This window comes from Patagioenas fasciata, chromosome Z (genome assembly GCF_037038585.1).
Source record: "Patagioenas fasciata isolate bPatFas1 chromosome Z, bPatFas1.hap1, whole genome shotgun sequence".
NCBI classification, from domain to species: Eukaryota; Metazoa; Chordata; class Aves; order Columbiformes; family Columbidae; genus Patagioenas; species Patagioenas fasciata.
In genome coordinates, this window is record NC_092560.1 from 58,924,384 (window position 1) to 58,948,875 (window position 24,492).

The window sequence follows — 24,492 nt, forward strand, 5'->3', positions numbered from 1 at the left end:
TTTTATTAAAAACCATATATAAAGCTTAGATATTTAAAGGCAATGCAAATTTCCATAGAAGTACTGAATTAGAAGATCATAAAGACTGTAGAGTGTACTTTTTTTAACAGTTGTATTTCAGTGATGCACCACGGTATAGCTGTTGTAACTTTGTAACTGTATTTTTACAAGTACATGTGTTTTTCAAGTCAGACTGAGAATTTTATTAAATTATTTGTATTTGTGTGCAGATTTTTTGTTTGTTTGTTTGTTTTTTTGTGTGTGTGTGTGTGAGTTCTGTGAAGGAACTAAGGAGTTTATTTTTCTGCAGTAATTTTATGAAACATTATATTAGGGATGCAGTAATTTATGACAGGCTATTCTTGTTAAAATGCTAGTTCTTTTTTCAGAATAAGGAAATTACTAACATCAGACTATAAAAGTTTAAAGTGCAGTTTTTGTAGATATTTAACTTGCACTGAACTGCTCATGATGGCAGAAATAAATTTTCCCGCTTGTCATTTTTTAATTTACGAATAAAAGTATTTAAAGACCTAGGATTGTGCTCTTACACAAATGTTTTCTATACGAAATACTTACATTTGAGTATTTAGATTGTTTTCCAAAGACTGGAGGAAAATACTTAAGTCACAGGATGTCAGTTTTCAAAAATGGAGCTTGTATCAAAATGGTTGTTGAAACCTGCCTTTGCTTTCTCTCTTGATACATCTTCACTATCAGCAAACTGGCTTCATACTATGGTTTTCCCAGAAAGACCAAAGTCTGCATCTTATAAACTTTTACATCATAAAAAGAAAACAGTTAAATGAGAAATACAGTCTCGATGATTAAAAGGCTGGGAACAATATAATTGCTGGAAGCTTAGTATTAGCAGATACTTCACAGAAAAAAAATAAATGTGGATTTTATGACAAAGCTCAATGTCTTGTGCAGGTTATTCAGTTTGTTACATAATGCATTACATTACATAAAAATTACAAGACCTCTTGAAGGGCAGTAGTTTAAAAAGCACCCCAGAAACCCTTGGAAGTGAGCTGTGCAGAAAAACAAACAGACAGTAATCTTTGATTATTTTTCTTTTTTTTTTTTTTTTTTTGAGCGGACAAAACTTTTTCAATTTGAACTTTGCAGTATGGCTATATAATGGTTTTGTGCCTTTTTAAGCTGTGTAATGGGAATTTATGTTTTGTTTTTTGGAGGCAGAAAAAAAAATTTACTTTACTTTTACTTTCTGCATTGCCAGACTTGCTCTTATGTTTGTAATATTTAGAGAAGTTCAATAGGGGGCCCTTGGTGCTTTGATCTAGTGCCATGGTGCAGTTTAATGAGAGAGGGGTTTTCAATATTGTCTGCAATATTGCAAATTCTACCAGCTCTGTCTTAAATAAGAAAACGCAAGATTTACACGTCAGAAACCTTCTTGTATTTCTGGGCACTCTTTCTGTTTGAAACAGGTAATTACAAAAACCTCCAGATCAATTTTTGTAAAGGGGCACCCTGATGGGTGCCATGACTGAAGTGTGACATGAGCCTTTTCCAATACAATGGGTGGCCTAACATTCCTCGGGAAGGCCAAGCTCATTAAATATTCTCTTCTTTTTTTCCACTCTCTCCCCCTCTTCATGCACTTAGCTTGAGTTGTGCTAAGTCTGGGGTTTCTTCACTGAGGACTTAGGAAAATTGCATAGAGTTCTCAGATTGAATTTTTTATGTGTATGACTTCATGATGGCATTAGCATGTGCTTTGATCCATGTGTGAATGGCACTGGGTCGGCTCTTATTGCCATATCCAGATGGTGTTACAGGGAACAAACAGTTGTGTTTTAGGATTTCTCAATAGACTGTCTAGACTGGTCTTGCAGCAGACAGATACAGCCACCCATCAAATTAGCGTTTGTCAGATTTATGGTAATGGTTCACCAAAGCCTTCCTGTCATTGACATTAAGATTTACGCCTCCAAAGTTATTTTGTCTTCCGCGGAGTGTAAAAGTCTGATCGTGTATATGTGTGCGATTATCTACGTGGAGATGTATATTTGCATATATAAATTTTTAACTAAAGGGGAGGAAAGCAATTGAAGAGAAGTAATTGCTATGGTAAGAGGCAGAATTTTTAATGTATTTTTTTAAGAGGCTAATTCCTGCAGCTGGATTGATTGGGGAAGTTTTCCCGTGCCCGTCCATTCCCTCCCTTCAAATGATAATACGGATGTTCTGTTCCAGTCGGTGTCTCCCATATGCCATTTTTGGAAAGAAAAACATGTATGTGGATTACTATGGCTAGATTTTGCACTTTCATGTTACACTGGAGTAATATGAGCTGCTCCCTGTACGCAGTGGGAATAACCTTTTGACAGGCAGTATGTCCATTCTCAGTGGAAATGTTTTTCCAAGTCTGGCCAGGGCTCCTTTGATCGTGCCACCTCAAATGCAGGGGTCATAGCTACTATGCAATGTAAGAACCACTGATGGTTGACCAGGGGAGAGATGTTTTTGAGGAGAGCATATTTAAAATAAGCCAAATGTTGTGGGGTTTGAGATATCTTTTTTGTTTTAGTTTGGTTTGCTTTTTTTAGGGCATCAGTAACTTGCAGTGCAGTGGAAAAACTAAGCAGGGGTGTTGGGGAAATTCTAAATTAAGCTGGACGTGCTGGTACATTTGATGGTAGAAACAAGAGGTGGTGTAAATTTATAATAGCTGAATTGCAGTGGTGAGTTTTGAGCTTTAACATGCCATAGCATGTTTTGCAAATGTTTTCCTGTTATAGGGAGATTTCACGAATAGCGAAGGGAGTAATAGCATAATGAAAGGATCCAGATGTTATAGTAAACTATATTTGGGGAATGCTACCACTTAATGAAGAAACAGTTTTACAGAATACTTGGATTAATTTGCAGGTCTGTCTGTGGTATGTGCTTTAGAAAGACTCTCCCCTGTTTGCCAGGTGTAATTATTACTGATCATGAATAAGAACAAGGATAGGATTAAACATAAAGACGTTTTACAGACAGTTTTATCCTCTGCTGTTGCTCTTTTTCTTGCTTGAATTAGCTTTTTGACATTGGAAGAGAGTAAATATATCTGGTAAATATGTAAATAAAAAGTAAATATGGAAATATTAATTGACAAGAATCAGCTCCAGGAAATCAGAGCTGGTTCTCCAGCAGGCAGTTTACTACTCCTGTGTGTGCTCCCTGTACGCTATCTGGGGGCTCACAACCTCTCTGCTACACGGCAGCGGCGTACCACTGAATCCTGGAAAAAGCAGCTAGTTGATTCTTTGCAAATCCATGGTCAGAGATTGTGATGGTGTAATCTTTGTTTATTGGATAGGTTTCTGTGATTTATGTGTTCTGAACACATTCGACTGTTACACAACTTTCCTCTGTGTGTGATCTTTAGTGAAAAGTATATAAGATATCAGAGAAACAAACCTTTAACGGCAGGATAAGAATTCATTTCCTTTGTGCAGAGAAGGCATAGAGTTGTGGTGGTTGGTTTTGTGTGTGCGTTGTTTTTTGTCATTGTTTGTTTGTTTTTCTTTCTTTCTTAGGGATATTATCTATGACTAATGGCACTGAGTGTTTGTCGAACTTTGTCTCCATATTGTATCTTTCCATGTCTCAGTGGCGACATCATTTTCTCTCTTTGAGTAGAAGAAGGGAAACATTCACAGTTTTGGTTTTTTTCCTCTGCTCCAATTTTATCAAAATAAGCATAAGTTGCGTGGAAATATTTTAATTAACCAGTTAATTTTCCATACAAACTTAAAATTAGCTATTATTAAAACAGCATTTAAACAATTCAACATTTAAACTTTATTATAATTTTATTCTGGTTTTAACTGGATGTTGCAAAACATGTACCTACATACAACAAATACAGATAGTATTTTATTTTTTTTTAATAATCTAATGTTATACTTGGTTGCTCTTTATTCCTTGCTCATGGCACATTAGAAAACCTTACCCAGCCTTAGAGGCTCTAGATGGGATATTTTCCTTTGAAGTTTAAGAATTGAGATTTTCTTTAAGCATGCTTCTGGTTTTATTTTGATACGGTTAAAACTTGGGGTGAAATTTTACTTCATGCTGTCTTGTCTCAGTCAACTAAAAGACTTTACATGGACAGTTTAAATTTTCAGGAAACATTATTTCTACAGCAAGACTAGAAAATATATAAGCATTGCTTGGTTTATCAGAGATGAGGTAAAAGTTGCACATTGTTAGGTGTGGCTTTTTTTGTTTGGTTTGGTTTTTGGTTCCTCCCCACCCCTAATGTCTCACTTTTGAGGCCATCTAAACTTAGAAAAAGTAGCAGAGGGACTAACTACAAAATACTTGTCCTGTCATGTTTCCAGCAGGATGGTGCGTTGTGCTGTCTGAACTCACGCGGGTGCCTGGGGCTAGGGTATTGCAAGCCCTTGTCAGTTCCGAGAGGCAAAGACCCCTGGTGCTGTAGTGAGGGACAGTCTTTCCGTGGGCGTGTGGTGGCATGGAGAGGGAAAGCTTTGAGCTGTGGGTTGGTGATGCTGGGTGCTGCTGTTTTCACAGCCAGAGAGACCCTTTCCCATGACGTCCTTTCAGAAAGAGGTGGCCCACCAGTGTTACCAAGCTCTGAAGATGCATGAGGAGCAAGACTTTGGACTTTTTTGGTGGCTTTGTGCTAGGGGGAGTCACTGTCATTTTATTTTGTTGAAGGAGATTTTGTTGACAGGTGATTAACTGGGAAAGAAGGTGCTGCCATTTCCCCTTTTGTCTGAAAGCAAGAAGAGAGGGAAGCAGGGAAGAGACAGGCTGCAGCAGCTGCTGTGTGAGGCAGGGAGACAGAAGATTGGAGTCAGGGGTGAGAAGTAGGTGAGCAGCTGAGAGAGGGACCTGACTTTTAAGAGGAAGTTGAGCCCAGGCTGTCGCTCCAGCCCCAGGGCACTGGTGGTACCACCAGCTCGTTGGCCATGACCGCAGAGCTGGGTGCTGGCTAGGCCGCCCTCCCCAGGCCCTGGCTCCATCTCCCACCCCTGCTGTGGTGCAGCCTCAGGCTGCTCCCCTGCCCCTCACCGCCTGCGTCTGCCAGACCTCCAGGAAAACGGGGTGATGGGGACAGTGGAGCTGCTTGAGTTTGCCTTGTGTCAGAAAAGAAGTCCTTTACAGCCATGGCCTAATTCCCTTGTCAACACACACCACCATCACACCTATATTTACGATGGTGTTAAATCCCAGCTAGCTGGCCCAGCTGGGAATATAAACTAGACCTCGGGAATTGTTTTAACTCAGTCTGGCAAGCTGGCCACCGCGTAAATGAGGGTACAGAATAGATCCAGCAGTACTACAGAGCTGTCCCACAGCTCTCTCAGAAGCACAAGCTGATGCTTGACCATTCCTTTCCAATGAATATGAGAGAAGGTTCCCTTCCCTTCCTTACCATAAAAACAAAGCAAAAAACCCCAACCCCTCCAGAGATATTTTCACTGGGAAAGAAAAAGGAACTTGGGCAGTGTCTACTTACTGTATGACTAAGCTGATTGTGGGTCCTCGGGTTTGAGCACCTGGGCAACATTGACAGTGAATAAACATGCCTACCTTGGAGCGAGCAGTCTGTGGAAGTCTGTGCAAGTTAATAAGATGTTCCAGCTTTTTTGAGGGCCCTCGCCAGTCATGGTAGCATTGCAAGGGCACTGTCAACTTATAAACTGTATTGTTGGAAAACATCACCTAAGACTTGTGTAGATGAAAGACCAGAAAGATCTCTGTGGACCTTGTGTTGCTTTCACAGGATGATTGAGTTTGGAAGGGATCCTGGAAGATCTGTAGACCAAGCTCGTTGTCAAAGCAGGCTCAGCAGAGTTCTGGCCTTGAAAACCAAGTGAAGAAAGCATCAAATATAAGGACTGCAGAGCCTCTCTGGGCACTGCTTGTCTGTTCCCATGGGGAAAATGTATTTTTTATAGTCAGTCTGAACCTCTTGTGCTTCAATTTCTCCATTGTTTCTTGTCCTCATTCTATTTACAGCTGCAAGTATCCCTTCAGAAAGTTCCCAGGACATTTATCTGGATATCTCAATTGCTTTAGATTGTCTTGAAGATTATTCTGTGTTTGTACTGCTGTGGTCTTGTGAGACTTCTTTTAGCAGAGGGTGCAACTCAGACTGCAGTGTGATTTTTGAGAGTTGACACATTCATTATGCCACATGTAGTTTAAGTACAAAATAAATTTGAACACATAGAAATTTGTACTTTTGGCAATATTGTTGTCTGAAACATAAGGAAAAAATGTGATGCCTGATGCATTTGCATTAACAAATGCCTGTTCTGAAAGCGGAAATCATGGTGGCTTTGTAAGTAACAAAGGGAAATGGATTTATTTTTTCAAATATGCTGCTGCATTTAAGGCTCAGAGTTGAGAGACTGACTGATTTTAATTTCTCATAGGAAACTTAGAACATTGACAAAAACACTAAAGAGCCAACAGAACCAGAAGACAGCAAGTTGTTAATATGCTACTATTTTCACATAGTAGGGCAGCCTGAAATTCATGTTAAAATAATCAGCTGTATGAAAATAGATGTCTTAATTCTTTCTTCTATCCAGGCAGATTTTTTTTAAAATGACTATCAGGTAGGCAAGTGATGTTTTCAAGCTCTGTTCATAGAGACTTCTCTTTTGTTTCTTTGTGGCTTTTTGATGGTAAGCATGTGCTGAGCTATGGTCTAGTCTATGCACAAGTAGCAGCCTAATCAAAATTGATTTTAAAACAGTTTAGGTAAGTAGGCACTAACTTGTATGCAAAAATTCACTCTGTGCAGTTAGGCTAACTTGCATCATGCATATATGTAACGTGCAGGAGTAATAAGCATCTACATCTTAGGTCATGTTTGCTTTCTTTTTGTGTATTGTCTGGAAGGGCGTAAGTATTACCTGTTTGTATGTACCTCCCCATTGTCAGTTGGGCTATCTAGGGCCTACCATGGCTGTGTATGGTACATTGCTTTCTTTATTTTTAAATGGGTAAACCCCACTTTTGAAAAAGGAAAATGTTGCATTCTCTTACTCTGCCTGGTCCAGATGCACTGAAACTTTTGCTGTATTGCACGGGATCTACAGTGATTGCTTTATAAAGTCTATGCCTTAGGTAGTTATTTTTTTGCAGTGGTACAATAGCATTCTTGATGTGCAGAGCAACATAAGAATAGCCGCTATTAAAAATTTAGCACGAAGGCCGCAAAATAATTTTAATACAAGGCTTGACTGACACAAAGTACTGTTTACTGAAGTGAATAGCTTCTGTAATAGAGCAGAAAACTCAGAGTAGCTGGAACAGGGAAGACATGTGGAATCTAAACTGTGGGATGGTCTTTGCCTCGATTTACCTACTTATTTATTTTATCTCTGTCATATTAACTACTTTCCAACTGGCAAACAATAGAACTGAGTAAAAGACATCTGTCATGGGGGTTTTTGGCCCCTCCATGCTCTTACTCCTATGTAGAGCAGCATTTGCCTTTTTCATGAGCTTTCCATGCAACTTCTTAAATACCATTTTGTGCTCAGACAAAAATGTTGCAGCCATACATACTCAAAATACATGGTAATGCGATACGAGTGCCTGTGGAAAATCAGTGTAGTGCTCTGAGATAGTGCTTTCCATTTTTCTCTTCGTAGGCATTGAAACCGTTCCTATAATCACAATGCTATCACAAAGGAAACTTTTCTGAACTAATAGTTGTTTTGCGGTTGAGACATCACCACAAGTATTTTGCTGCTGAAGTCAGCTGCTGTGGAAATGAGCCTCCCTCCCCTGATTTGGCTCATACTGATGATCTCTCAACTGCCATCATCACAGATATTCATGGGGAAACGGACCCACTCCCACTCATTAGCATGAAATCAAGCCTAGATCTTGGAAGGAATCTGGTAGCAGACTAGCAGGGAGCCGGGCGCGGGTGAGCCATCTCCTCGCGCTGCTTTGCAGGGCAGGCTGCCTGCTGATTCACTTGGAACGCCTCATCCCTGGGGTGCAGCGCTTGGTGATACTCAGCCTAGAGGGGATGAGTACATGGATAACTATGCTTGAATACACATTCCTGGAGAAGGGGTGCAGTCTCCTGGACATCCAAAGATGGCAAGAGTCTTTAGCTACTGTTACTATGTTGAACATCCATGAGTACTATAACTGAAAAAACACCAAACCAAACCCCTCCTCTGCCTTTCAGGGTGTGTCAGTGCTTTCAGTAGTCTTATTTAAAAGCTGTAGCCTACCAGTGTCTAAAATTGGCAATTGTAAAATAAAAAAGAAAAAAAAAAAGAGATTCCCCTCCAAACAAGAAACAAACCTCCCTGAAAGAATGAGGCTACACCATAGATGAGATTCTCTTCTTCATAGGTTGATTTTGATGGGCCCCTCCTACGTGTGGCATGTATTGATACTGAAAATGAAAGCTTCACCTTTACCATGCAGTACAGTTTAACATGGCACAAAGTGACTGTAGGATAAGCACAACAACGGAATAGCTGCTTTTCAGTATTGAAACACTTGTTCATCAGGTGTTTCAATGGAAGCATTGACTGAAGTGACTTAAGGACAATTTCCTGTCATATTAGGCCACATAAAAGTACACAAAAAACAAGTGGAACTTGCTGCAGTGTTCTAAAATCTCTTTCTACAGGCTTATGAATTAGAAATTCTGTAATAAGAAATTATTTTAATATTGGCTTAGCTGGTAAAGTATAATCTGTAGGTGATGTGCAGAAAGCCACTGAAATACTACAGGGGACTTCACTGTTGGGATGTTGGACATCTCTAAAGCTTTTAGATCTTCAGATTTCTGAGTGAAACTTTCCACCCTGGTGCAACTCCCAAGTTCCATGTGTTGAGAATAGGAAAAATTGCCTGCCTGTTCACTCACAACATGGAGAATACCCAAGCCAATGACTAAGAAATGCTAAAGGATATGGCTGATATTTCTGCCGTATGTTAAACAGTATATAGTGGTTGGAAAGTGCAGGATCATTATGTCAGTATTTTTTGAGGGGAAAACATGGTTTGAAAAGTATAAACTGAGATTTCTCCCTGTGACAGAACGAAAGAGGAAAGATTTTGCTCATTCATTTTTGAAATCTGCTCATGTCTTGTCTGTATTGTAAAGCAAGGATTCTGCAGTTGTAGTTAGAGCAGTATTTTTTCCTATGCATGGGCAATGGAGGAATCAGGAAGATATAGAATCATAGAATACTTTGGGTTGGAAGAGGCCTTCAAAGATCATGTTGTCTACCCCGCCCTGGAATGAGTAGGGACATCTTCAGCCAGATCAGGTTGCTCAGAGGACCTATGCTTTCTTTGCCAATATTTGTTTGCAGTGTCAATTTATAATTGTAAAAACGATGACATCAAATCCTGTAAAAACAAATTCATGCAATCTGGTTTTTGTTTTTGCTGTCCTAAGATATCACTGATGAAGACTGTTTTTAATAAGTAGCTTATGAGCCACTAAAATAGCCCTAGTTGCTGAGATTCTTTCTGGAAGATTGATTAAATTCTTTTATATACTACAGTAACAAAGTCGATCTAGATAGGACGCAACCGACAGAGGAAACATTAGAAGCCAATCAGGCTTCTATTTCTGATGGTTCTTCCACTGAAACTAATGAATCTTGCAGAAATTGGGAATACAGAATAGGACTGGTATGATTTTTCAAATAAAGCTGGAACTTGCGGAATGGTAAATGTTAGATATCTTGTGTGTTTTAACCCTACTGTCACTGGCAAAGCATTTCTTTTAAAGTTTTCTGGAGTTCTATCTCTACTGACCAAAGATACAAAGAACACAGACCAAGAATATGAAGGAGGTCTTACTCTGCTTTAGAGGGATTCATAGTTTCAAGTTAATATCAAAAGAATGTCCAATATATGTAATACGTCATGCATCTTCATGTATCTTAAACAAAGACCACAGATATAACATTGTCCTTCACTTGGCATGCTAGAGATGCAAAGGAGTTAAGAGTTTAGATTTTGTCTGAGCCACAAGGTAGCGTTAATTCATGTTAGAATAAGTCATCCACAATAAGCACTTAAGGGAAATTCAAAGCTATTACAGCAGATGGCCTGCCAAAAATCTGAAGTCATTTATGACAGTCTAATAAGGTTAAATTCTTTGAACATGTGTAAAAATGGGGAAACTTGCAGGTCTAATTCCTGAAAATGTGGGCAGCACAGAATTGTATGAGAACACTGATAAATGAGTTGCACTGACAATTCGCATAGTGCTTTGTTATGTGAGGTTTTATTTGAGTGTTTAATTGTTGATATAAGTTCAGCAGTTCCTCAAGGAAGGAAGATGTTTTTTTTTACCTTGGTGAGATTCTGTGTGGCACTTGCAAGGTAACTTCTTTTTGTCACTGTTTTTGTCTAGTCAGATACCACCAAATTATGCGTGATCAGGAAATTATGGTCTTATAAAATTCCATGAGCTTCTTTTCTTTTCTAAATGAAACATCCGTGATCGTATACTAGTGCAATACTGTAATGCTGCTTGTATAGGCCTTTTTGGTTTATTTTTACTGCAGTCGATCTTTCACACAGCATGACTTTTCTGATCCTTTTGAATCCACATAGCTTCAAAATTATGGAGTGAAGTCCAAGTCACAGGCTTGATAAAGTTAAATTTTTCTGAAATGCCTGTACTTTTACCCCATTTTCTATGCTGGTAGGTTCACTGAGGAAATTCTTAATTTCTTGCTTTGGTATTATTTCAAGTGGAATCTGTGGTGTATCAATCTGTCCCTGAAGGATTTTCTTCTGTGTTTATCTGACACACAAGAAAAATTCTTCTAGGAAATACCACTGAATAGTATGGTTGATTGGAGTAGAAAATATGTTGCTATTAGGCTGGAATGTAAGGCTTAGCAGAAGAGAAAAGCAGTAGACAGCAGGAAGAAGCATGAATCATGATACATTTGTCATTAAAATACTTCACTGTGCCTGGAAGTCTAAGTAGGTTTTAATGTTTTCACAATGGGTTTCATACGTACACTTAGTAGAAAAATATTTACCTGGTTTTGTACTATTCAATGCTGTACTTATTGCTCTCTATGTGATTTTTTTCTAATGTGAACATTTCCAAATCAATTTATGGTGTGTTGGAACTTCATCTTATTTGTAGAAGGTTACTTTTCCTAGGATTTTTGTTGGTATAGGACTTAACTGTTTTTACCATTTAAGGCTGCATAATGCCCCCAGCTGAAAAATCTTCAAACATTTAGACTACAGCTTAATAGTTCATTTTGATGCCTGTTTCTGGGCAAGAGTCAAACATGAGACTTCTAAGCTCAGCTGTGTCCTCTTACAATAAACTACTTCAAATTACTCTGGTTTCCATGTGCTAGGTGGACATCACAATCACATTCTCATACTTTTTGTTGCCTTTAAGAAAAAAACTAGCACTGAAATTTGCATATAGTAATTTTTTTAGACCCTGTTTCTGTGCTGAATGACAAATTCCAAGTCTGAACAAAAAACTAAAAAAGCCATATAATTATTACTTTAGTGTATGGAACTTAGAGTCTTTGCTGCTTTACACACATTGCACTGTGGTTTGGATCATGTTGAAATGCAGTGGTATTTCACTAGAAGTAGTGCATTAATAACAACATAGCTTTTCCCCTTCCTGGTAGTATTCTTTTCAGCTCTTTGGCAGAATTTTACTGTTCAAGCTGACATTACCTGTGATTTTGTCAGGCTAGCTACATTTAAAAATGGGTTTAATAAAACTTGCTGGCTTGCTTCTGAGATTTAAGTTAAAAAATAACACTACAAGTTTGTCAGTTTAAAAGTTAAGACTTTTGGAACTCACATTTTGCCTCATAATAATCAAAGGCCTTTCACTTTTTTTTTTAGGAAAATGCATTTAGATTTGTGAGCTTGAGACAGCCTGTGTTCACTGGAATTTCTTACATTTTGCTTCATCTTGAACTGTCTGCCTTGTGTATTCTGTGCTTTTCCATCAGAATATCTCTGGGTTTAGAGAATGCACTTAATTGCTTAAAAGTGTCAGAATTGTAGTTTCCTCTGGTAACAAACTCGGAAAATTCAATAACGAAATAGTAACTGTTAACAAATTTTCACATTTGAGCTGTGTAGTTAACAGTGGTAGGATAATTTCTGCTTCAGCATTCTGCCTAATTGGATGAGGCTTGAGGAATGATCAGGCTTATGCTTTTTCATATGTTGCTCCATATTTTTTAGTTTGATTTCCCTGGCATTCATCAGTTGAGGATAGTGACTTGACACAATTTGCAAGTGTTTCAGGTCCTCTGTTGCAGGAGACATAGGGGCTCATACTTTACATTTGGTGTCGGAAATTTTGCCACTTCCCAGAGAGTTGCGAACAGCACGTTTTTTCTCATTTGTGTAGGCTTTACAACTTCTTGTATGAAAATGAGTAGAAAACATTCTTTTGTAGTAACTAATTCAAATTGTAATCTTTCTACTCTTGACCTGCAGAGCTGGAAGTGACTGGAATCTTGGGGAATCTCATATTTTAAAATTCCTTTGGTTCAGTATCTATCCAGAAGGTCCCCTCTACTTCCTGTTCATCTGTGCAAGTCTAAGGAGGTTGTAAGTAGAGCTGGTGACCCACTACCAACTCTTATTCTGTTGGGCTGTGGGGTTTGGGGCAGTGTTTGCTTCCTAATCGTCTGCAGAGATAGTGCTTTGATTGATAGTAGCACACCAGCACCTTGGTTTTGTGTCTGCTGTCCAAACAAAGTGAAGATCCATCTATGTGCATGATGATTCCACCTAGGTGTAAGATAAGGATCCTCTGTAGCCCAATAGGGAACCGAAGTTTAGTGTCTTTTAATTTCATGAATGTTTATGACAAGGCAATTTTTCTTGAACACTTTTTTTTTTTCCTTCAAATATCTCTTCCTTTGCTTTAATAGCTTGTAACTTCGAGATTAAGCATTGGTCTCCTTAAGACGTAATTTGTGATCGTATGTTTTTGTAGCAATAAACTTGATAACATGGGCTTAAGAATTTCTTGCAAGGATGAGGAAACATGATCATTTATGCATTTCCTCAAATAAGGAGGACTATATTCTTATTACTTAGGAAAGTAAAATACTTCTGGTGCTTTTTCAGTTACCATGATCTTTCTTTGACACTTTTTAATGCAATTACTTTCTTCTTAAATCCTATACTTTGTAATTTTATTACCCAATAACATAATCAAACGGCGCTGCACTCCTTAATCCTTGTATAAAATGGTGTGATGTATCCTGTGAGTTACTGTCATAAATTGCTTTGGAGAAATATTTGTGAGCTGTGAATGCTGCTTCTTTCTTCAGTGAAAAAATCTCTGTGGCATGAGAAGAACTGTGTGCATTTCTTCTCATACTCTGTACGTTCCTTATGCCTCAGATCTAATGATATGTAGATAACTGGCAGTTTCTGAAGCCTGATTGTAGAAGTGGTTTCCTTGTCATGCCCTTATATTAGAGAATCCTAACTTCCAGTTCTTTATTACAATTCTTTAATAATCAGTTAGTCCTTGGGGAATTGAATGTAAAAAATTAAAAATACTTTAAACAAAAGGTTGAGTTAAAGCCAGTGTTCTGTTTTTACAGTTGATCATGTGTCTTAATCTCTAAAAGACAGCTATCTTCCATATCTTAAGCCTGTTTTTATTCATTGTCTCACTCTGAATTATACCACTAGCTCCAGATTGCTTTTGTTTCTCTCATAGTCTCTCATCATTATCACAGTTCTCCTACTTGCTTAGTGAAATTTTCCCTCTAGCCCGCAAAAAGGAGGAGTTCCCGAGCTTGGCAAGATTTATGCTGATCCGGAATAAATGGTAAAATTTTTGTTCCAGTAAGCAGCAGTTGACTCAGTTCTTACTGAGGTGTCTGCAGCCTCATTAGAACAGGTACTAAATTTCTTACAGCTATGCATTGAAGCAGGTGAGAACTGCGCACTCCAGAGCTGTGTTCAGTTATCTGGATAGTGTGTTGAGATTATTTCTTCTTGGTTTTATGATCACATTTCATCAGCTTAAATAACAACCTCTTGCTTTTCTGACTTAAGATAATTTTTATGGAACTATTGTGTAATAATTATCTGAAAAAACAGACACCCAACACTTGCTAGTTTGGGCTCTCTGTGCCAGAGAGGGGGCATGCTGACATACTCATGTGTAGGCATAGCTGTATGGCAGGCTGTTTCGTGAGCAAGGTCACAATAATCTGTGTTTTCACAAAAAATAAAGCTGCTTCTTGCCAGCTCCCATTTTCCCGCAAAAAAGCTAAAATTCAGATGTGCCTTTTAAAAGACAGCTTAACCTCTTAAATGTGTCCAGAATTTATCTACAAAATATTCTTTACCCTTTTGTCTTTTCTTCCACACCTAACTCAAGTAGATGCATAAAGGTTGGTCAATATTTATTTAAAAAATCTTGTTTGAATGGATTTGTGTGGTTGTTGTGTGTGGGTTTTTTGTGTTGTATTTTGTTTGTTTGATTTGTTGACCTACTTCAACAGTGGAAGTATATGAAAACAGGTTATATCTGCAGTTGACCTGTTGCTCCATATGATCTGTTCCCTTCCCTGTCAGCGAAGAATGCCCATCTCAAACTGTGTTGTGTTCCCCCAAACATTCAGGCACTACAAGCAGAGCACATGTTGGGTTTATCTTTGAAACAGTTTAAAGGCTGTGTAGTCCTTGATCTGTGCATGCTCAGTGGTGACAAATTTTACGGTTTTGATTTTACAGTGTTAAATGAACAAATTAACCAATTACAGAATCATTTTGGTTGGAAGAGACCTTCAAGATTATAGAGTCCAACAACAACCTAATTCTAGCACTCAATCATGTTGATAAGAATCTCACCTATACATCTTTTAAACACCTTCAGGGATAGCGACTCACCACTTCCATGGGCAGCCTGTTCCAATGCCTGAAAACTTTCTTTGAAGAATTTTTTCCTAATATCCAATCTAAACCTTGCCTGGCACAAGCTGAGGCCATTTCCTCTCATACTGTCACTCACTACTTAGGCGAAGAGAAGAGCACCCTCCATGCTGCAACTGCCTTTCAGGTAGCTGCAGACAGCGATAAGGTCTCCCCTCAGCCTCCTTTTCTCCAGGCTAAACAGCCCCAGTTCCCTCAGCTGCTCCTCATCAGACTTGTGCTCCAGACCCCTCACCAGCTTTGTCACCCTCCTCTGCACTCTCTCCAGCACTTCAAGGTGTTTCTTGTAATGAGGGACCCAAAAATGATTGCAGTATCATAGATTCATAGAATCATAGAGTGTCCTGAGTTGGAAGGGACCCACAAGAATCAAGTCCAACTCCTGTCCCTGCATAGGACAACCCCAAAACTCACAGCATGTGTCTGAGGGCATTGTCCAGTTGCTTCTTGAATATTGTCAAGTATGGGGCCATGGCTGCCTCCCTGAGGAGATGTTCCAGTGCTCCACCACCCAAGGTGGCCTCACCAGCACTGAGTACAGTGACATAATAATTTCTCTAGTCCTGCTGAACACACCATTCCTGACACAAGCCAGGATGCTGTTGACCTTTTTCGACTACCAGGGCACACTGCTGGCTCATGTTCAGACGCTGTCAGTCAACACCCCCAGATCCCTCTCTGCCAGGCAGATTTCCAGCCACTCTTCCCCAAGGCTGTAGCACTGCCTGGGGTTGTTGTGACCCAAGTGCAGGACCCGGCACTTGGTCTTGTTGAACCTCATACAATTGGCCTCAGCCCATCGATCCAGCTGGTCCAGATCCCTCTGTATGGCCTTCCTACCCTCCAGCTGATCAACACTCCCACCCAACTCAGTGTCATCTGCAGATGGACTGAGGGTGCACTCAATCCTCTCATCTACATCATTGATAAAGAGATTAAACAGAACCAGACCAAATACTTGGACCTGGGAAATACCACTCATGACTGACTGCCAACTTGATGTTACTAGGTTTACCACAACCACCATGCGCCCAGCCATCCAGACAGTTCTTTATCCACTGAAGAGTACACCTGTCCAAGCCATGAGCTGCCAGTTTCTTCAGGAGAATGCTGCGGGAAACAGTGTTAAAAGCTTTAATAAACTCCACGTAGACAATATCCACAGCTTTTTCCCCATCTACTCAGAACGTCACCTTGTCATAGAAGGAGATGAGGTTGGTCAAGCGTGGCCTGCCTTTCATAAACCCATGCTGACTGGGCCTGATCACTTGGTTTGTCTTGTGTGTGCCACATGATTTGCACTCACAATGATCTGTTCCATAACTTTTGAGAGCACCGAGGTCAGACTGAGAGGCCTGTAATTTCCTGGATCCCCCTTCTGGCCCTTCTTGTAGATAGGCATCACATTTGCCAACTTCCAGTCAACTGGGACCTCACCAGTTAGCCAGGACTGCAGGTAAATGAGGGAAAGTGGCTTGGTGAGCACCTCCACTAGCTCCCTTAGTACCCTTTGGGTGGATCCCATCTCATCCCGTAGACTTGTATGTGTCTAAGTAGTGCGGCAGTTCGCCAGCCATTTTTCCTTGGATTACTGGGGCTTCATTTTGCTCCCCATCCCTGTCTTCTTGCTCAGGGGGCTGGGTACCTGGAGCACAACTGGTCTCACTGTTAAAGACAGAGGCAAAGAAGGCATTTAGTACCTCAGCCTTTCCCTTGTCCTCTGTCACTATGTTTCCCCTTCACATTCACCAGATGGTGGGGATTCTCCTTAGCCCTCCCTTTCTTGCTAATGTATTTATAGAAGCATTTTTTGTTCCGTTTTACAGCAGTAGCCAGGCCCAGCTCTAGTTGGGCTTTGACCCTTCTAATTTTCTCCCTGCATAACCTCATAGAATTCTCTTGAGTGACCTGTCCCTCCTTCCAAAAGTTATAAATTCTCTTTTTATGCCTAAGTTCCAGCTCCAGCTCTCTATTCAGCTGGGCCAGCCTTCTTCCCCACCAGCTTGCTTTCTAGCACATGGGGACAGCCTGTTCCTGCACTTCTGCGATTTCCTCCTTGAAGAGAGACCAGCCTTCCTGGACTCCCTTGTTGTTCAGGACTGTCTCACAAGGAGGGACTCTGCCAGCCAGCCTTCTGAACAGATCAAAGTCTGCCCTTCAGAAGTCCAAAGTAGCAGTTCTGCTGACCACCCTTCTAACTTCTCCAAGAATAGAAAACTCAATCATGATCGCTATGCCCAGGGCAACCTCTGACTGTCACATTACCCGCTGCTCCTTCTCTGTTTGCAAACAACAAGAGAGTCTTTATCAGCAAGCAGACTGGTGGCAGCTGAGAAATTAAGTTGTAGATGTAAATATATAGCGAGAAAAGAAAAAAAAAGAGGTAGGGGAAATACAAAATCTGTGTTGGAGCATAAGATGTTTTCAATGGCTGAAGCTTCTCAAACCTAACTCATTAAGAATTTGGTCGAGGAAAAAACAGTTTTGCATTCAAAGGGGCTCTCATTGATCAAAATTGGAAGAATTTGTAATAGTACTTGAATTTTTTATGGCTTTCTCTAATTGTATATTTTGGATTAATGTTTTTGTGTGGGTCAGTCTTCTGTTTCCTCCCACAGTAGTAATGTGCTGTGCTAGCCAAGTAAAACTCTTATGCTGTGTAAGGGGGGAAGAGAAGTTCCTGCATATGTTACTACATATTTCATATTCCCTAGGTCTTTTGGTCAAAATGGATATCCTCTTAGAGATTCTTATTCTTTTAAATATAGCATACTGGAAGAGTAAAATGAAAAGGGCACATAAGAGCAAAATTATTCATAGGGAGTCTAATGAATAAGAGATACCCATAGCCTGCAACTATATAATGCTTCAAATTCAATGCTGGAGATTGATAATGCCATGAACTAGTAATAGAGCACCCCAGTTAGACCTCCCATTTGTGTCTCCGCTAATGCTGGTATAATTCTTACTGCATTTTCTAGTGTTGAAAGGCAGTCTAGTCTTTACTGTTCCAAGCAGAATAAGTCTTTGGCCAGAAGACTGTGATGCCTGCAAAATCCAGCTCTTCTTGTTCTCTGTCCACCTCTGCCTTTTATCTATATCCTCCCATTACTTCTTGTTAGACTGTGTGTACACTAGTAATGCTTTTCACCCTTGCATTTAAATGTTAACTGCATAGACTGTTTCTATTTCAGTAGCTTTTTTTTTTCTATCAGTCTCTACTGATACCTTCTTTCTCTTGTCTTCTGATAATTTCAGAGCAACCAAACATTTTTTGGTTTGCTGACTTCTTGGTTGAATAATGCCTAAATTTGCTATGGTGTGCTTCTTGTACTTTATGAGCAAAGAGAATTATTAGCTGGCAACCCTGAGCAGGTAGGTTTAAAAGTGACAGCTGAAACTGTACTTTCTATTTTAATGTACCATCATACTGTCATAATTTTGTTTAACTTTCCTCTATGTATTTTGGGAAATAATCCTAAAAGTCTTTTAGGTTTTTCCATGTTTTTCCTTTGTTAATGGGTCCTTCTTTCTTTTTTTTTTTTGATACAGATTTTCTAACTTCGACTGATTTGCGCAATCTCTTTGTACTTGATATTCTACCTCAGCTTGTTCAGTAAGGACGGACAGTCCTTTGAGCTTTCTCCTCTTTTCTCTCGGATTTGATGGTAAATGTTTGTTTTGAAATCTTTCGTAAGAAAGAACAAGACATGTCCTGGGGCTTAATCTCAGAGGAAGCGCTGCCTTAAGTAAACGTTAGATATTTCTTTTTTTTTCACTCAAAGCTCACTTGGAGTTTCTCAGGTTCCTTTGCTTTTTGATACTCAGAAACACACATGCTGTTTTCTTTTAGTGACAATTATGATGCCCAACAACTCTGAAGGTGTGTGCTGAAGCTGGGTGGAAAAATTTTCTGGAATTTTTCTGTTTCTGTAATGTTACTGATAGTGTATAGAAAAAATCAGATTTTGTTACTTTTCTCGGTGTCGAGGGTTTTTGATTGCGGGGTGACAATAAAACCATGGCAGACTGAGGGGTGACCTCATTAATGTTTACAGATATATAAATGGTGAGTGTCACGAGGATGGAGCCAGGCTCTTCTCGGTGACAACCAGTGACAGGACAAGGGGTAATGGGTTCAAACTGGAACACAAAAGGTTCCTCTTAAATTTGAGAAGAAACTTCCTCTCAGTGAGGGTGCCAGAACACTGGAACAGGCTGCCCAGGGAGGTTGTGGAGTCTCCTACTCTGCAGACATTCAAAACCCGCGTGGACACATTCCTGTGTAACCTCATCTAGGTGTTCCTGCTCTGGCAGGGGGATTGGACTAGATGATCTTTTGAGGTCCCTTCTAATCCCTGACATTCTGTGATTCTGTGTGATTCTGTGAAATCACTATATGTGGGTGGGTGAACGATTTGGAAAAAAAGAAGGGGGTCAAAAGGTTGCATGCAATTGATTGCAACTGGACACTACTGTAATACCAGATGTATTGTTAACCCCTTCTCCCACTCTTTCCGCCTTCAGCCCCTCCTTCTCCCCCCTTCCCACTCAGAACAGGCAATCAGGAGGGAAAGAAGGAGACAGAGAAGAGAGCTGGAAAAATTAAAAATGCTTTACTAATGCTACTGATAAGAATAGAGAAAATAATACAAAATATATAAAAGCAATCTTGAAAGTCCAAGCAACTGCAGAGCCGGCGCCCGAAGTCCTGGATTGGACTCTGCAGCCAACTGGAACTGGATTGAGTCTGTCACTAGGCCTCAGTTTGCAGGGACGATTAGCAAGGTCCTCTCCTAATGTCGGCCATAAGGAAAAAGGAAAAAAGGGGCGAGATTCTCATGATCTCCCACTTTTACATGAAGTATTCACGTGAATGGGATGTTATACACAGTTGATCAGTTTCTTGGTCACCTGTTTCTCATTGCCCCTCTCGCAAGATGTCCATCCATGCTTATCAATAACTTCACATTCCATTGCTATGTTTACCAAAACATTTATCTGGTTCTCCAGGAAAATGCAGCTAATATGAAAGCTTTAGCTGACAGGCAAATTCACTAAAAGTGAAACTTGTTTTTAACAAAACCAGGACACTCAGGAATGTATTAACTGGAATCACCTGAATCCGCCTTGAGATCTGGCTTTCAGTCCAAGAGAGTCACTTCTGTTTATTCTACTTGACCATTCCCTGTGCTTTTTCCAACTGCATTTTAAATAATTTGTTTGTTTTTATTTTAACTGAAATTTTTTATACTTCCTTTGCTACATAAATCCTATTGTAACTTGCAGGAATTACACTTCACACTTGGTGATGGGTTTTACTCTTCTAGTGTACTTTGAATTTGCCTAGCATTTTCATAGTATGACAGCAGCAGTAGCTTTTCCTTTTGTTTTACATTTTTCATGTATGGAATACAATGCAAGTCTTCATTTACGTTTCTCTTTATATGATGTACATCTGGATTTCTGTTTGCACCTGAAGTATTTTTCTAATTTTGTTTCTTTGAGGTTCTTTGACCCATTTGGGCATGGGATTTGGATATATCACTGTATTGTGACTGTAAATCCGCTTTTTTATATTGTTACAGAAGTAATACTGTGTTTGCCATGTATATAAAATATGGATATCCGTGGTTCTGTGTACCAAATAGTTTTCAGGGAGAAGAAAGAAACAAAGTGTGCTGTTGCATTTAGGTGACATGTAGTCAGCTTTAATTAGAATTGGTGTTCCGTATCATTCTTTCTGGTTTTGTGATCCCATGTGAGCTTATAGAATTCAAGTAATTATTCCTGTTATACTGACCAAAAGAAAAGTGTTCTGTAACCCACCTTGTAACACTCACGAATCATGGAAAAGCTTTTTATGATTTGGGTCAGAAACTGTACAGGGATGACTTTTAAAAGCAAGCCTGAAAGCTCTACGCATTAAAAAAGTAAATAAAATTTTATATGTCTTTTGTCCTTACTAGAAATTAGAAATGACAGGAGGTGACATATCCTTAACTTTTGCACATTTCAGTGGTGCTGCTATTGGCCTTTTTGCTGCTATTTTCAATTATTCTTAGGGCATTTGTAGTATGGTTATTTTTCCTTAGATGGTGAAACAAACTGTTTGCAAAGGCTTTGTTATCTTTTCTGTTACCTTTGTCTCATGCTGTTAAATGTGATTGGACTGATAGATCAAAAGACAGGAGTTGCTCTTGTGCAGCAAAACAAATGGAAAGCAAACTGTCAGGGAGGAAACCACTTGAGCAATAATTCTACACTCGATGAAACCTACAAGTGAACAACAACTTCCTTGGAGCTTGAATTGATGCTGCAGTGGGGTGACTGCCTTCTTTTCAGAGTAGCACCTGTGCATATGCTTAACTGTTTTGCTGACATTGGTTTATAATAGCCATGTGCTATTTTATTTTATTTTATTTTATTTTATTTTATTTTATTTTATTTTATTTTATTTTATTTTATTTTATTTTATTTTATTTTATTTTATTTTATTTTATTTTATTTTATTTTATTTCATTTTATTTCATTTTATTTTATTTTGGCTTTTAAGTCATGCTGCTGCACTGAATATCTGAATACATCTAGAACTTGATGTGGTTTTTCTTCATACTTTCTTCAAGCACAGTGTCGATAGAATGGGGAGTCATAATTTGGTTTTGCTCTTCTTTCATTTACAGGGAGTGTGCAGGAGATTAAGGTCAGAGAGACTCATTTTCCATTTTGGACATCAGGTTTTGTGATTTGTTTTGGCTGATGGTGGTGAAAGGATTTCTGTTGCCTTACAGGTTCTTCAGGGAAGTTACATTTTTGATTGCATTTCTCAAATTTTTGTGGTTCCTACAGCCCTGAACTTTTGGGTGAAACCTTTACCCCAGAGCAGTTCCTCTGATATCAGACAAACCAAATTACCTCCTGTCTTCTGTCCAATTGCCATACAAAGATACTGTCCTTCATCGTTGTGCAATGTGGCAGCTAGCAGCTTGATCACCAAAAACTGCGTTGAAACGTTTCTTTTATGCTTGATATACTGAGGACTTTATTTTCTTGAGGAACCCAAAAGCCGTTCTGGATTTTGGACAGGATTCAACCCACTTTGATTGTATTTATTATCGTCACTCAAAGGAAGAATGCATCATGACTGTGAAGTCTTTTGAAGTGATATGCTCTGAACAGCACCGTCGTATCTAGTTTGTCAGAAGTCAGCCTGTTCTTTCTTCTTGACCTTATTTCCTCCCAGCCTTCTCTACTGGTAGCAGAGTTGTCAAATATGTTGAAGAATGAATAGGGCTGTGTTATTTGTCTGGTTTTGGTACTTGAGACTGTGTCTTATGTCTTCCTCAGCTGGTAACTACATCGAGATGTTGAAAGTCATTTGAGGTGTGATTGCTGTTTTTTGAGACTCCAGAAGCTTGGCTCCTCTGAAATACTGAGAAGTTTTTGACAGGGATTGATGAATGATTTCAGCCAATGAATCCAAATGCATTTCTTAGTGGTCTGAAGGGAGAATTTGAGATTCCTGCTTCAAACAATGTTTCTATTTTAGTGTCCTGTAACATTTCTATAAGGTAGGATATCACTGGGATTGTTTGCTCTGTGATACTGCCTCACTTAATTGAGGATTTGTTTTCCTCTGTCCTGTTTTATATTATCCTGTCTTTAATGCCATATACTTGCCTGTCTTCCTGGAGGACAGACTGACATGAAATCGTAGACGTGTTGGTGCATGTAAAGGAAGAGTGCTTTTGTGTTCAACCAATGGACTCACCACATGCTCCTGAAGATTAACCAGGTTAAACTTGAGGATTACTTTCTCCTCTGGAGCAATAGGTTAGCAGGCTTTGAGCTGAGGTCCCTTTATTGGAGTTTGGATTGTTAGTCAGTGTTGGGACAGAGGAGCTTGAGTATAGTGATCACAGTTTAATGAAGTTGTGGGCTGTCAAAGAACATGACTGGTCATGATTTTAGTATTTTCATCTGTGCTGAACATCACTTCAGGATAGCAGTGGCTATGTGAGTATGCATCTCTGTTGGTAGCAACAAAATGAAGGTCAGGTTTCGTCCTCATTACTGTTGTCATATAGGTGAAGATGAACCTTATACATCTGATATTTTGAAAACATGAAAGCAGTGTTACTGGTTGTGTGTTTTAAAATTGTTAGGTTATTTTGTCTTCCTCCTTTTTTTTTTTTTTTTTTTTGTAGTGGTAAAACCACCCGTGCAGCAGTATGGAAACAGAAATGCCTTCAGATTTAGCTCACACGGCAAAATGCATAGGTGCTCCTGTATTAGTGTAACATTAAGATATTCACACAGTTAAAATTTAGTATCCCTTTGTTCCCCTCTCTCCTAGCTGTGTGTAATTTCATTCAGGTACCTTGAGTATTTTATAGTTCACATTCCATTATTCCACTGCTGTCCCCAGTTGTTTCTTATCCTTAGTATTTTAACGGTCTATCTTGGTTTGTTTTTTTTTTTTTTTCCCCATCTGTCACATTATCTCTTCAGGATCTGAGATTTCTTTGTATAATACTTGCATGATCTCATACAACATGAGAGCTATGGAGCCTGCTGCGTGTAGATTTGATCTTTTTTTTTTTTTTAAATAATCTACCTGAGATTTCATCAACAGCTTCAGATGATTAACCACTCCTCTGTATGTAAGTGTGTGCTGGGCACTAGAAGTCTGTTGCTTCAAAGAGATCTTAATTTAAAAAATAACATGTAAAGGGAGACCATATCCATAATTATAAGTAAGACAGAGAGGTTGAACTTTTAGCATTAATTCCCACTCGGTGGTTGTTAGGCCAAACCTGGAATACTGTGTTCATTTTTGGTCCCCGCTTTACAAAAATGATGAGGACTGGCTGGAGAGGATCCAGAGGAGGGCCACAAAGGTGATCAGAGAACTGAGAAGCTGCCATATGAGGAAAAATTGAGAGAACTGGGTTTGTTCAGTTTTGAGTAAAGAAGGCTTAGGGGAGACCTCATCACCATGTTCAGTATTTAAAGGGTGACTACAAAGAAGGTGGAGACTCCCTTTTAACAAGGAGTCACATGGAAAAGATGATGGGTAATGGGTACAAGTTACCCCTGGGGAGATTCCAATGGAAATTTTTCACAATGAGAAAAGTCAGCCATTGGAATAATCTCCTCAGGAAAGTGGTGGATTCCCCAACATTAAGATTCAGCTGGACAGGGTGCTGAGCCATCTTGTCTAGACTGTGCTTGTGCCAAGAAAAGTTGAAGCAGATGATCCTTGAGGTCACTTTCAACCTGCTGTTCTATGATTCTGTGATTCAAATGAGGTTTGGGAATCAATGAAAGACCTCCAGGTCTGTATCTGACAAGTGTTTGAAGACCAGTCGAGCTGTTAATTGCAGCTCGCTTATGACTTTTGAGTTATACAAATGGCATGGAAAGTACACCAGTTTTGGAAAGGTCTGAGAGCTAGTTGTGAGTTGAACAACTCTCTCAATGTTTTTGATATATTTGTGTTTGTCATTTCAGAAATGGCTTGCTTCT

The 24,492-nt window shown here is 39.3% G+C and overlaps 1 protein-coding gene across 5 annotated transcripts in view; it reads left to right on the plus strand.

Annotated features, from left to right (window-relative positions):
- The window catches only part of ARL15 (ARF like GTPase 15), a 230,005-nt gene that overhangs the window by 51,556 nt on the left and 153,957 nt on the right, over positions 1-24,492 (plus strand). Inside the window, exon 1 of one of the 5 annotated variants that reach the window (XM_071802095.1) lies at positions 18,608-18,632. The exons of the other annotated variants lie outside the window; for them this stretch is intronic. Within the exon in view, the coding sequence (XP_071658196.1) occupies positions 18,630-18,632 (3 nt within the window). The 5' untranslated portion in view covers positions 18,608-18,629. Of the gene's footprint in view, positions 1-18,607; positions 18,633-24,492 lie in introns of those variants that run through there. 5 annotated transcript variants of the gene reach the window in all.